We start from the raw sequence: 15,302 nt of genomic DNA on the forward strand, positions 1-15,302 counted from the left end.
GAGTAACTGCTTGTGATGTTTGTGTTTTTTTTAATGTTTTTTTTTTTTTTTTTAATATTAACTTTGTGCTGGGAAAAAAATATATGAACTGTTATTATACTGTACTAAAACATTAAGCCAAAGAAATACAAAAAAAAAAAAAAAAAAAAAAAAATCATTGAATTCCGGCAAGAGAAAAAAATCTAAAGAAATTAAGCATAATTTGTCCAAAAAGCATGATCGCCCTCTAGTGGACAAAACATTGCCCATTATGAATTTAAAAGGATCATATCTGGTTTTCCGTGGTCAATCGGTGCCAATTAAAACTGGGATAGAGGTTAAAATTTGCGCTTTCGAGTCATGTTGACAGCAGCGTTGTGTTTCAAATACTTTTTTAAGGTACCTTAAAGGCGCCACGTGTTTGAACAGGCTGGCGTGATCATACAACGGCAAGCTTGAATCTGATTGGTATAATGGAGTCATGTCATGATTGTTGCGACGTCTCACTGGTGAAACTGGTAGCGCTACTGTTGGCATCCGGGGCAAAAAAATAAAAGTAACATGTAATATGTAAGATAAAAAGAAAAAAATGTAATGTCTTGTGTAGACCAAAGTAGTGGAGTAAGAGTAGTTTCTTCTTCACAAATCTACTCAAGTAAAACGTATACCTTCGTAAAACTACTCTTAGAAGTTTATTTTCTCAAAATGCTACTCAAATAAATGTAATTGAGTAAATATAACACGTGACTACCCACCTCTGATTATGTAATTCCGAAGGGTTCGGTGAATCCACATGTGAAACTTGTGGAGTTCGGTTCGGTACCTTTTGCAAGGTTAAGAACTGCTTTAAACACACGCAAAGTGAAAAAACATTTTTTTTATAACTGCTCCACCTGTTGGGCAGAATAAATAAAAAGAGAACATGACAAATACCAATAAAATTCACTCACCAGAGAAATTGTGACTCTTATATGTAGCAACGAGTGCAGCTAGCTAGCCTTGTTGCTAGCAGAGATTGATAGAATAGCGTACCAAACAAATGCTATTTTTAGACCGCAAGGCTGCGTGACATCACCATCGTAAACAGGAAGGGGGTCAACATAAAGGCACTCCACATGAAAAAATTCAAGCGGGAAATTGATACAAACTGTTCGTTCTGTGAAAATCGAAAAACGTTTTTTGGACCTGTCCTTTTTCCGATAAATTTTGGAAAGAATTTTGCAAGTTCATCAACAGGAATGTACATGTGTCCTCAAATGGGGAAACGTCAGTTTTTCTGTAAGAATCCCAAGAATGAGAATGTTTTTATCATTAATATACTCATTTTGTTACCGAAATTCTACCTCCACAAATGTGAATTCAGCAAGCTGTTACCTTCTTTTACTTACTTTCATAACAAGACTGTGTGCTACATAAATGTTTAAAAAATATATATCAAAGAATCTGAAAGCGGAAAAAACTTTTTTGTGAATAATTGATTACAGCATTATACATTTTTTCCTCTGATCTGCAATGTTTAGAATTTTTATACTCCCTGGCATATTAGTTTTTTTTGTTTTGCATTGTCGATTGTTCAATTGTTTATCGTGTTAAGAGAAGAAAAAAAAACATGAAGCGTGCTCGCATACAACCCATTCTAGTACTGCTTGTTTTCTGCCGGTCATCTTTCAAAAAAGAACATGCCGAGTAAACACTGCTGCTATGGAATTTGTAGAAACGACTCTAGACATTACATGTTTTTTTCCAAAAACACAGAGGAAAAAAATGTGAACAATGGATCAACTTGTTCGGACGTCCAAAAGACCAGTTTAACGCCAGCAAGGTGAAGCCATTCACCTTCATATGCAGTAAAGATTTTGTTGGGGGCCATAGTCCTCCAGATGACAATGCTGATCCATTGCCTGCCCCGAAGAGGTAAGCCATTTTGATATTTTTATTTTTTAGTGTGGCGTTTTGCCGTGCCGCTTGTCTGACAATGAATGACCTGGAGAAAAAAAAAGATAACTGTGGCAGTCAGATACTACCTTTTTCTGTTGTAAAGAATCAACTTTAGTAAGAGGGAAGTGTAAATACAATTAAGATTTGTTATTAATGAAAAAATTAAAAGTGTTTGTTGGCTGTCACTGAGTAGCATTTGCGATCTGTAAGATATGCTTGATTGTATGACCATTATACTCTGGGGTTATACAAGTTTGCTCTCCCACAACTATTATACGCGCTCTCCCAAGCTATTATGAAGAATACAGTTTTAGCCCATAATCATGAGCTTACATTTTTATTACCGGCAATTGCTCACATTCTGCTGATACACACACATGTTGATTCATCACACAACATCTCAGTACTTTTCCACCAAGCTACTTTGAGTGCAAATCTGTGTTCAAAACAAAGTTATGTTGCTCGCTCAAGAGTGTGAGTGTTAATTTAATCAATGAGTGTGACTGTTAATTTAATCAATGACTAGAATACTTGCCTGATCGAAACTGCCACGTTGGACAACAGTGTTGTAACTATATTCTGCCCAGCAACAAGCCCTCAATAAAAGTCAGCAGCGCGGGGAGCTCTGAGAGAGACTTCGATGAGACGCTCTTAGTCCCGTTGCCCGATCTCAGACCTCTCCACAAACTGCAGCTTGGTAAAAGTCTACTCTCTGACTCCTGCCTCCTTGTGTCCTGCCTTTGTCACCTCGCTCTGGGTCAACAGCTAAATTGGAGAAGGTGTTTTAGACCCAACACGATCACTACACAAAAATAGCAATATAAATTACCCCCAAGAACAGTCAGAGATGTACGCCAAACAGAGGATAAAATATATATAGAAAGACAGGGCATATGTGGTAAAAGATAGCTTGTCGAAACAGGAGAATGACATGTCCAGTGGCGTAGGGCAATGCACACCAGAAAAAGGTGTCGATAAAAAAAACTTCTGGATCAGGTCGGCTCTTTTTCAGCCCTCGACACTCAAGCCATCTCTTTAACTGAAGATTTGTATGTTCTTCCACATCTTTACCAGTGAATTTGGCACCAGGGACATCATTTTTGGAAATAATTGGTAGGTTTAGCTCAGTAAACATCTCGTTTGTACACTATTTACATGTATCTAGCATGAGGGACAAAAGCAAGTTTGACCCCCCCAACCCAGCAACAGTTGGTAACATCATGAATATCAATGAGCAAAGGTGACGTTTTTAAATGCAGTAAGTTATTGCTGCTCATACCAACCAGAGTGTGAAATGCAGATGTCAAACCTTAATTCTGATTGGCTGAACAGTCATGTGGCCAGATAAGATTGACGTAGCAACAAGCTAAAATTTAATCGCACTACTAAAAAAATATATATATATCAACACGCAACTTAAATTTCATGAATTTGCGTAATCTTATGTTGTAAAACAGGTTTGACACGCCCGCGTTACCCATTTTGTAGAAAGTTTTATTTACGCCAACACATACATGAACAAAGCACCGTATAACCTTAACGTCTGATACAACGGTATGCCTACCTGCCTCGGTCGTCGCAGCCTTTGTATTCATCCAAAAAGCCGACACTCAAAAGAACTGACAAAAAGACAGCCAAGGCAGCAGATTCTATATTATGTTACAGCATGCTGAGTAGAAAACCCGGGAAAGAATTAGACAGAACCATCTAGACACAAAGTGAAATACGACGGTATAAAAGTGCCATTCATTATACAGCAGTTGAAATACTGACAATGAACTAAGCAGACATTTACATTAAATGTACGGAAAAGAAGAGCAAAAGAAAAAAAAAAAAAACAAAACTAGACATTTTCTCCCTCGGACATGGATGACGACCAGCTTGCATGGACTTAGATGAAACTGGACCGGAACCGCGTCCCTCGCCTCACATAAGACAAAGTTTAAAAAGAAATGACCGGGGGTGCTGAAGCACCGAACCCCTCTCAATGGTTAAGAGCAGAACCGACGAAGCTCAAAAAAAAAAAAAAAAAAAAAAAAAAAAAATTAGGGTGAGGGGGTGTGGATGGCACAGAATGTGTAGAGTTTAAATAGAAGTCTTTAAGCGAGTCCCGATGTGAGGGGAGCACATTCATTGTGACTGAGCGGGGAGGTGATTCCTTCGGCCACAGCAAGAGACGCGTCCTTGCCCTTACGAGGGACAGAACTTTTTGGCTTGTGATCGGACTCTTTTTTCGTAATCTACTCTGTTTTGGCTGGAAACGAGAAAAAAAAAAGAAGAATCAGGTTCCTGAAATTCCATTCATTGCTGAAGACTGGTCAAACACTGTCTTACCAGTAGATTGTGTAAGCCTCTGCTTGGGCTGGATCCTGGATATTGGGCTCATTTAGGAGTTCTTGAATACCTAATAGGATCTGTGGGAGGAATTACCAAGTCAGTAAATTGTGTTTAGCTCATTGGCTGCCAACTTGAGTTGCTCTAAAATTACAGTGGGGCAAATAAGTATTTAGTCAACCACCAATTGTGCAAGTTCTCCTACTTCAAAAGATTAGAGAGGCCTGTAATTGTCAACATGGGTAAACCTCAACCATGAGAGACAGAATGTGGGGGGAAAAAACAGAAAATCACATTGTTTGATTTTTAAAGAATTTATTTCCAAATTACAGTGGAAAATAAGTATTTTGTCACCTAAAACAAGCAAGATTTCTGGCTGTCAAAGAGGTCTAACTTCTTCTAACGAGGTCTAACGAGGCTCCACTAGTTACCCGTATTAATGGCATCTGTTTTAACTCATCAGTATAAAAGACACCGGTCCACAACCTCAGTCAGCCACACTCCTAACTACACTATGGCCAAGACCAAAGAGCTGTCGAAGGACACCACAGACAAAATTGTAGACCCCAAACTTTTTCCTGTGAAGGCCACATAACTTTTCCCTTCTCTGATGAGGGGCCAGGGTCAGTTTGTAACAGAAAAAGTGTGATGATTGCAGGAGTGCCTAAATGTAAAACAATATTGGTTTTCAGAAAGCTACAATCAAATAACCTTTTCTGGATTCTTCACGGAACAAAAGTAAATAAAATAATAATAATAATAAATAATAACACTATTAATCAAATAGATAATAACCAAATAACCCTCTCTGAGTTCTTCACAGAAAAAGGCCAGAAAATAAATAACAATATTGAGAAAAAAAAAACAAATTCAATATGCCCTCTGGAATTGTTCAGGGACGCCTTAGTTTGAGGTCCCCTGGTGTAAAGAAATCAAGTGTGGGAGCAATTATTAGAAAATGGAAGACATACAAGATCACTAATAATCTCCCTCGATCTGGGGCTCCATGCAAGATCTCACCCCGTGACGTCAAAATGATCACAAGAACGGTGAGCAAAAATCCCAGAACCACATGGGGACACCAAGTGAATGACCTACAGAGAGTTGGGACCACAGTAACAAAGGCTACTATCAATAACACAATGCGCCGCCAGGGACTCAAATCCTGCACTGCCAGACGTGTCCCCCTGCTGAAGAAAGTACACGTCCAGGCCCGTCTGCAGTTCGCTAGAGAGCATTTGGATGATCCAGAAGAGGACTGGGAGAATGTGTTATGGTCAGATGAAACCAAAATAGAACTTTTTGGTAGAAACACAGGTTCTCGTGTTTGGAGAAGAATACTGAATTGCATCCGAAAAACACCATACCCACTGTTAAGCATGGGGGTGGAAACATCATGCTTTGGGGCTGTTTTTCTGCAAAGGGACCAGGACGACTGATCTGTGTAAAGGAAAGAATGTATGGGGCCATGTATGGAGAGATTTTCAGTGAAAATCTCCTTCCATCAGCAAGGGCATTGAAGATGGGACGCGGCTGGGTCTTTCAGAATGACAATGATCCCAAACACACAGCCAGGGCAACAAAGGAGTGGCTTCTTAAGAAGCATTTCAAGGTCCTGGAGTGGCCTAGCCAGTCTCCAGATAACAATCCCAAAGAAAATCTGTGGAGGGAGTTGAAAGTCCATGTTGCCCAACGATAACCCCAAAACATCACTGCTCTAGAGGAGATCTGCATGGAGGAATGGGCCAAAACACCAGCAACAGTGTGTGAAAAGCTTGTGAAGAGTTACAGAAAACGTTTGGCCTCCGTTATTGCCAACAAAGGGTACATAACAAAGTATTGAGATGAAATTTTGGTATTGACCAAATACTTATTTTCCACCATGATTTGCAAATAAATTCATTAAAAATTAAACAATGTGATTTTCTGAGTTTTTTTCCACATTCTGTCTCTCATGGCTGAGGTTTACCCATGTTGACAGTTACAGGCCTCTCTAATATTTTCAAGTGGAAGAACTTGCACAATTAGTGGTTGACTAAATACTTATTTGCCCCACTGTAAGTCTTTACGTTGACCACTAGGGGAGTGAACATACCTCACGATACGATATGCGATACAAGGCTCCCGATATGGCGATACAACTATTATGAATACACGGGTCAGGGTATCATTCAACAATACAGTGTCACCCCAGTGAGTGAAAGTCGAGCCAATGTTTATTCGTGAGTATCCTTTTATCCTGGTAGCCTGTCTTCTCCCCCCCTCTTTGGACAAAACTTCTTGTCTCTTTTGTTGCTCTGCCATCTTTGCAGAATTCCCGCGGAAGCGTTCGCATCGACCTCAGTCTTTATAATGAATGGGGGAAACTGAAGTGACGTATGCCGTAAAACAGTGAGCACATTTGTAGTTTTTTGTGTGGCAGGGTTCCTGCCACCCTCCTCAAAGTTAATTTGTGCCGGTGAAAGCGATACAGACCCCCTCAAGATACACAGTGGTATAATAAAGTATCTCAACCTTTTGGAATTACTCACATTTCTGAGTAAACCAACGGCCTCGGGTTGACAGGTATGTTAGATAAACAACCAAACCATCCAAACAAAAATAAGCATTCTATAAAGCGATTAGTGCACCGGCGGCTATGTCTACCCTTGACGAACCTGCTTTATTGTAATGGCCGGTCTCCAGTCCTTGTCTTCCTCTAGGATAGAAAGGCATACTGTGCCTGATGGATACACATTTGGATGAAAGAGAGGAGGCTCAAATTTACCTGAAACACACACGTGGAAAAAAATAAACATTTTTTATTTGACTGTCCCTGAAAGCAACATTAAAACAGACATGGTTTTAGACATGGTGATTTTTGGGCCAATACCAAATAAAAGCGATGAGAAAAGCCAACTCACATTTTGGAGGCGACGACGGATAGTCGTCCTTGAACAACATGCGCAGTTTGAAAAGGCCTCCTTCCCACGGAGTCTGCCGACACACAGTTGGGCGATCAGCTTCTCGTACTCTCACTCTCGCGCATATCGTCATGTTAAAATGAAATCAATGATGGCGCGAGACGTCCAATCCATTTGAAGTGGGAGGGTTGGTTCATTCGCTGCCACCTTCCCAATTCAAATGGATTGGACGTCTAGTAGCGACAAACTCATTTCAATTCACAGGAGATGGACGATTAGACGCCACACGATTGGACGTTTATCATCGTCAATGGCATTGAAAGGGTTTATTTGGTTTTTATCAGGATGAATCTTACCCCTTTTTTGCCAGGGATGGCACACTCCCAGTTCATGAGATTCATTGTTCCGTCCGGGTTTTTTGTTGGTACAGCAACAAATCCCTGAAAATGACATTCAAAAACAACTTCGTATAAGTGCTGCAACGATTAATCAATTAACTCGAGTAATTCGATTAGAAAAAAGCTTCTGTCAAGTTCAAAAATAGACCCTTAGGTAGACATTTGTAAAATTAGCCCAAAAATAAGGAGAGAAGACACTCAGTTTTCTTGGCCAAGGAGAGCAAGGAGGGACTAGACAGTGAAATGCTAGATTACGCTGTATAGTCACCAAAATTGATCTAAAAAAACCTTGCTCTTTCTTTTATTAGGGGTTTGTCCTAACACAGAAAGGTGCCGCCCTAAAGGGAGGGGAAAGCAAGCTGGAGACACCCATGTGATTTTGGTTGGCTATGAGTGAGCATGTAGGTGGAACTAACTAAATACACGTGTGTAAGCAAAGGCACTTAGGTAAAGTGGTCAGAATGACCCAGACACTTCAGTTATGCAACGCTGCAGCCATGGAAGATGCCCTCGAATGGAAGATGTCCTCGAGAGGCTAGACGAAAGTCTAGACGTAAGATGCTGAAAATGTCCTAGAAGGTCTAGTTACGCAATGTTGCGGCCATGAAGCAAGGCAGTTGTCACCCCGACCCTCTTTAACACTTTGTAACACTTAAACATTAACTTAAACAGCCTAGTATAGCAAGCAATAATCATTTACTGGTTATATTAAATAAGAAAAAATATGGCAATATGTATTATGTATGTATTAGGTATATATGAGCACAAGCAAATATTCAATCAATCAAGCAAATATTCAATCAAGCCTCGATAATTAACTCAACAGCTTCCAATCAAATTTTGCTGCGTCGAGTATTTGTTTAATTAAAGTGGTGTTGTTTTTGTTTTAAAGTGTGCATTTAGTTTTATTAATTTGGGTTAATACACTACCCTGTAGTCATAATTGTCATAATTTTATCGCATCAGGCGGGTCGGCTCTCAAGCTCAATGAGGACCAAGTCACATCTCCAGGTCCTCCTCTGAGAACCTGGGCAAAAAAAAACGTGCACCCCTGTTTATAGGTATATTTATCCGTTTTTTTTTTTTTTTTTTTTGTGGGAATATGTGTTCGATCAATTTGTTAAGAACATAAAAAACAGTTAGCATTTTATAGCATTTAAGCTAGTGGACCTTTGCTATGCAAGTTAGCCAATTTTTCTCTTGTACTTCGATCCTCATTTATTTATTTTATACCGTTTGGGGCTAAGCTCAGGTATTTTTAATTTTAGATGAAAGTGCATTTGTGCATAGTTTGAAGAAACACTCTGGAATGTTATTTTGTATTCGCATTTAATGCACTACAGAAAGTGCTATCCTAGCAAGCCTTTCTTTTACATCACCTAAAATGTATTCTGCAACACATTAAATGTTCCTCATTTGATTACTCGTTTATTCGAACTAAACTATTAAAATAAACGTTACCTGCAGCCCTACTTCGTAACAAAAACGACCGATGCTGGCAATAAGCACAGTAGCATGTTTATTCGTCTCCCCCAGTCCAAATGAACTGGACGTAAATCACCGTCAATGGCAGTAAAACATCACCACTTGATGCCAGCCATCCCAACTGAAATGGAATTGACGTCTATATCTGTCAATGGCAGTGAATGAGTTAATAATTCAATAAGTTGGCTTGTCAATGTTCTGTGTTTTGTTGAATACTGCTGTTTCCAACTGTGTTGAATGCATCATTTTATGAGGGGGATTGACCAAAATGCGATTCATCATCATAAACTGCTTTATACAAGCACCACGAGTTTGTGTGATATAGTGCTTTATGTCAGAGGAATTTAATGGCCGTCCCTCGCTATATTGATATTGCCAAATGACAATGGCAAATGTAAAATCATTTTTGTAATATGTATCGTCATATCGCTAAGGGTGTGACAATATGTCGAAAAGGTTATATTTTGCGATACTTTGCAGCCCAAAAGGTGATCGATATGCTCCCACCAGGAATCGATATATCGTTTTTAAAAAAATGTGACACTTACTAAAAAAAAAGAATCTTCCATTAGAAAGGCATCCAAGTTAGATCACTGGGTGCCCTTGAAAACCGGAGTATTTACAGTCTTTTGTGGGCATTTACAGCTCACTTCATGTTCATTTTAGGGCATCTACAGGTTACTTCATGTTGCTTTTGAGTCACTTCCTATTCATTTGGGGACATTATTGAGTAACTTCCTTTTCAGTAACCCAAAATCAACAGAAAGTGACCTATAAACACCCCAATATCAACAGGATGTGATTTGTAAATGCCCCAAAAGGAACAGGAAGTGACTGAAAATGAACGCGAAATGCCCCAAAACGAACTCAATGCCTGGCATTTGCTGCCACCGACAGCCATAGACGTCCGATCAGTTTTAAGTGGCAGGGTTGGCAGCAAATGAACATCCTCCCAGTTCAAACGGATTGTACGTCTACTCGTTCATTCCAATTCACAGCAGAAGGATGAAAACAGCTTGTTTTTCTGTTTATTAGTTGTTTTGTAGAATATCATAGAATGATTTCCTGACCCGTGTATCGATAATTGTCGTATCGCTCTATCGTGAGATCGTGATCATGAGCCTAATATCGCAAATCGTATCGCCCAGTTCTATTGGCAATGATAAATTATCAAAAAAGAAATCAATCACTGTACTGAATACTCACAAAAGGATGATCCTTCCGCCATGCTTTGCGCTCCTGGGCAAGCCGGCTCAATGCAATGCCAGACATGATTTGTGGACTCCTGAAAAAAAGATGAAATAATAAGATGTAATAGAACAGTAAAACACGAAAACGTCACATTTTGGATGGATATCACTTTACGGTACTTTTATAATCGATCAGTTTAAAAAGTTGTTCAAGTTCATTCGCTGCCACCAGGTTGAATGGATTGGACACCTACTAAAGATTAAGTAGTGATAAAACTCATTTCAGTTCATTGTTCATCAATTGCTTGAATTCATCTACTAGTTTGGGCGGTAAAACCTCAGAAAATAGGCAAAAGTCGCGATTCACCATTAAAAAAAAAGTGTTTGTCGGCCACCCGAGTGCCTTTGGGCATAAGACTGATCTAAGTGCCGGTTACCGGTTTCAAAACCACTAAAATTTTCCCTCATACCGGAGTACGGTATCAGCTACCTTTTATGCCCCAAAAATGCAGTGAGAAATGGCTTGGAGCGGCAGCCCTCACCCCTCCCCGACCGGTTGTTGCTCTGTCGGTGACTCTGCTGTTGCAACTACACCTGAGCTTTTTCAAAAACTCCTCAAAAAAGTCAAGTCTAGTATGGGAGTACGTTGGCTGCCGAAAAGAGACAGCCATGGCTTAGAGGAGGAAGGACAGCAGACGTGCAGGCAACACCTCCAACATGATTTCACATTTACGTGACCACCATCGGTCACTTTGCACAAAACTAAACTAAACGCTGTCATGACACCAACTACGAGAGTTCACTTCAGCGTCTTCCATGTGTCTAACAACGGTAAAACAAGTACTATAACGTAAGCTTGTGAACGAGGCTATTAACGGCAAGACGGCTAATTTGTTTCCTTACTAACCTCACTATAAACATACTTTATTTAAGTCTTCGATCATTGTAAACGTCTGTTCAAAATAAGATTTTCATAAAACAGCCTGTGGTGTCTTTTCTCTCTGGCGAGTTTCTGTGTTGAGAGAGGGTGTGTGTGTGAGTAGAAGGTGTAAGTAATAATACACGAGTCATACACACGAGCTCAGTGTCTTTCCACTCTGGCGACTTTCTGTGTTGAGAGAGGGTGTGTGCATCTGAGTATAACGCGTAAATAATGATACACGAGTCATACACATGCTCTAAACTCTTGCTCTCCATTAATATTCAACTAATAAATATTAATAGCAGTAGTGGTATATTAACCCTGAAAAGGTGAACATTCCTGCATCATAACTTGGACTGAGAGAGAAATATGTAGAATATGAGCAAGACTATAAAAATGTTGAGATAGAGCTTTAAAGTTAGTGAAGTGCCTGATATAGATTTTTAGAAGTGTTTGTACTTTTTTATGGAAAAAAATTATTTTTGTTTCATTGTTTAGCAATTTCAGCTGTAGCTGTGAGTTAAGTCTATAAGTTCTATTTCAGTTTTTTGTTGTTGTTGTTATTTATTTTTACATTCATGTCGATGTTCCAATTTGTAAATATTTTGTGAAAAATTAAATCCTGGTCAATAGATTACTAGTCTGTGTGTTCCATGGTAAATGTATTCCTGACAGCCAAAGTTGATAAGAATGAAAGATTCCAATTGGATTCCATAGAAAATGCATGTGGGTAATTTTTGACCTACCTGTGGAAGCTTAGGGTAGTAATACAAAAAAAATGAAAATTTCTTCAAATGTATAAAAGTTCATCAAAAATTTGAATGGCATTATATCAAAAACATGTTTTTTTTTTTTTTTTTTAGGAATACCTGGAATATGAATTGATAACAATTTTTCATTCCGAAGATATGTCAAGAAAACAATCTCTTCGGGTCATTTTTTTTAACCCACTTATGCATATAAGGGTTAAGGTTATCATACCGTCAAAATCTCATACCGGCACATGCCTTGTAGGAACCAACTCAATTGTGAATGAGAAAACGTAACTTTTCCTTCCTTTCTTTCTAGTTACATTATATCAAAAACTCTTACAGTGCACATGAATAGTAAACATGTCAACTTGCTTACAATTTTATCTAGGGCAATGTTACGTGAATAAATGAAGACTAAATTTTCAAAATACTTATTACCAAAACTGACTTTCCTAGGTGAATTATCTACTTATAATTAGAGAAGTCCCGATCGATCGGCGTCATTTTCAAAGTATCGGAATCGGCAAAAACAATATCGGACATGCCTTTTTTTAAAAAAATATATACATATTTTCTAATTCAATCGTTTTCTAATTGTATTTAACGTTACAGACATAATATGTTACACTTATCCAGAGTCTTAAGTTTAGGCTTAAGGTAGGGTTATCAAATGTATCCCGATAACGGCGGTAATTAATTTTTTTTAAAAAAGTACTACGTTAAAATATTTAACGCAATTAATGAATGCGCTGCACGACCTACTCACACATTGTCACACTCAATCTGTAATGGCGCCGTTTTACCTATATAGAGAGCTAAAAGGCAGCGTAAAATGAGTAGAGTGAATTTTGGCAGTCTTTGGAGCCTTGTTTTAAATGGCTAACGCCTTACAATCCCTCTCCCTACGATATGAAATATCATGGGACACAAAGTAGTATTTGATCTTTTTCTTAACGCCCTATTTTATTTCCCAACGCAGAGAAGATATATCAATTGGTAGCACTAAGCACAGTCATGGTTGCACTTCCCATCATGCATTTGGACATGGCTACAGTATCATTTACTGAAAGCTCTACAAATACATTAGATGGCAATATTTAGTCACAATATACAAAGTCACAGTTATCCTTTAAGAATTACAAGTCTTTCTATCCATGGATCCCTCTCACAGAAAGAATGTTAATAATGTAAATGCCATCTTGAGGATTTATTGCCATAATAAACAAATACAGTACTTATGTACTGTATGTTGAATGTATATATTCGTCCGAGTTTTATTCAGTTTTTTCTTAATGCATTGCTAAAATGTATATGATCGGGAAATATTATCAGGAATGATTGGAATTCAATCGGGAGCACAAAAAAAAAAAAGCAATCGGATCGGGAAATATCGGGATCGGCAGATACTCAAACTAAAACGATCGGATCAGGAGCAAAAAAACATGATCGGAACAACCCTACTTATAATGATAGCTGGAGGCCCTTGTCCATTCTGTTGTTATAATTCCTAATTAGCGTTAAATGAACAAAATTCAGTTAATTTTTTGCAATTTTTACTACAGATGAATAAAACATTCATGTCAACTAGTTCATTTCTAACTCAACAGCTAAAAAAATGCTACAATTGCTAACACAGAACTACAGTTAACAATCAGAATATTTAGTGTTTAGAGGAGAAATTCCGACGATTAAGACAATTTTAAGTTAATGACGGCTCAAAACGAAGACTCAATTTCCAAAATAGACTTTCCAAGCTAAATTATCTGCTTACAATGAAAACTGCACCTCCGCCTGTATTTTGTAGTCATGATTCCTGAGCAGTTAACTCGAAATTGACCAAATTCACTTTTCCTGCACTTTTTAGTGACATTATAGTTCGTCGCCTCATATTAAACAATCTTAAGCACTCTGCTTTGATAGTTCAGTAATTTAATTTTCGTTTTTCGTCGCTTTTTGTTGCTCCAAACACGTCAAATTAAACATAAAGCTTCAATTTGAAGCAAACGCTTTGATAAACATGTTTCGTTCTAATCACGAACACAACAAGTGAAGACTGAACCGCCAACAGCTTCATTCGTGTGCTTTCTTCGTTAGGAACCGGCGTAAAAATAAGCGTTTAGAGCTAAAAGTGACAGTTTTTGAGCGGTTTCCCTCTCAGCGCTGGGTCGTTAGCAGTTAGCTTCCCCACCGTGGGTTAGCATGTAAACAATTTACAAGCTTTAATATTAGTCAGCTTTACTTATTCAACATTTAATTGTAAAATTTACAAGTCTGATACTGTTCTTTGCAGCGGTATCCCTTAATTTTTGCCTCAGCCGCAGTCAAAGCGCGCAAACTCATTGATTAGCAAGCTAGCGGGTTAGCTAAAGAAGCTAACTCATGTGCGCCAGAACCAACAGGCGCAGTTAGCGACTGTCACGGCCTGATGCAGCACAAAAATGGCGCAAATGCACTTGATTTGAACACATTCCGCCAAGCGCGGAATTACTCGTAGATCTTCGATTTAGTCCAAGCGGGATGTCAGATGTTCCCTCCAAAAGGAACAAACTTGAAGGTTTGGAATTAAGACAAAGACCATCAACGCCGGCCGGGGCGCACATTACATTAGTGCATTATCAAAGTAGCGAAAATGGCGCAAAAGGAAGCGGGTAAAATATCTTTGTACGCGATGAAACTTGGGTGTTTCGTCATCAAGGAAGCTTCCTACCTTTCAATGAGGTTGCTTTGGCTCGGGGAACAAAACTGGGAGAATAAATCGTGTTCAAAACGCGTTTAACCTGGTAAAGTTTCCCTCCTGAAAAAAACACCCGCTTCGACTCAAGCCAGACTTAAAGATAGCAAACGATATTTCATCGGTCGCTTACTTCCGGTTTCGTCGGAAGACAATTTCTAAGCCATTTTCCGTTTCAATCATCGATAGTTTCACCTCGTAATTGTGTTTTAGAGTAACAATTTATACTGTAAAACCATTAAGATTTGAATCGTTGTTAAGCACTGCAGGCGCTGAGTACTACATTTGCGCATCATAACTGAGAAAACGTTTTGCTAACGAACGTCATACTTGGAAAATATACGGCGGTGGTTATGTTTTAACGTTATAAATTCGTGTTCTTTTCACGAATTAGCCGTTACAGCATTTTCCGCCGCAAATACTGACGGATATCGCTCTTGTGTTGGTTAAACATCTTTGAATGGAAGGCAGCTGCTCTCCGCCTGATATGTAAATTCAAAAGTTTTTTTAAAAATTTTTTTTATATAAATATTTGTACAATACACATTTATTGAATTAATGAATTAGTATTGTGACACTGAATTGTATTATGTTTAAGGAAGAAAAACAAATCGTATGTATTTTTAAACAGGCAATAATTACGCCACCTATCTTTTGGGCAAGGCGTTAA

General features: G+C 38.6%; 1 protein-coding gene across 1 annotated transcript; it reads right to left on the reverse strand.

Moving 5' to 3' along the window:
• Positions 1–3,390: 3,390 nt before the first annotated feature.
• Positions 3,391–14,762, reverse strand: ube2ib (ubiquitin-conjugating enzyme E2Ib). The gene is made up of 7 exons (XM_057826938.1): positions 14,609–14,762; positions 10,244–10,322; positions 7,511–7,594; positions 7,155–7,227; positions 6,909–7,018; positions 4,252–4,331; positions 3,391–4,171 (listed from the first exon to the last, which is right to left on the reverse strand). The coding sequence occupies exons 2-7, from the start codon at positions 10,307–10,309 to the stop codon at positions 4,108–4,110; spliced, it is 477 nt and encodes a 158-aa protein (XP_057682921.1). The 5' UTR covers positions 10,310–10,322; positions 14,609–14,762; the 3' UTR covers positions 3,391–4,107.
• Between the last annotated feature and the right edge of the window lie 540 nt (positions 14,763–15,302).

This window comes from Corythoichthys intestinalis, chromosome 21 (genome assembly GCF_030265065.1).
Source record: "Corythoichthys intestinalis isolate RoL2023-P3 chromosome 21, ASM3026506v1, whole genome shotgun sequence".
NCBI lineage: Eukaryota > Metazoa > Chordata > Actinopteri > Syngnathiformes > Syngnathidae > Corythoichthys > Corythoichthys intestinalis.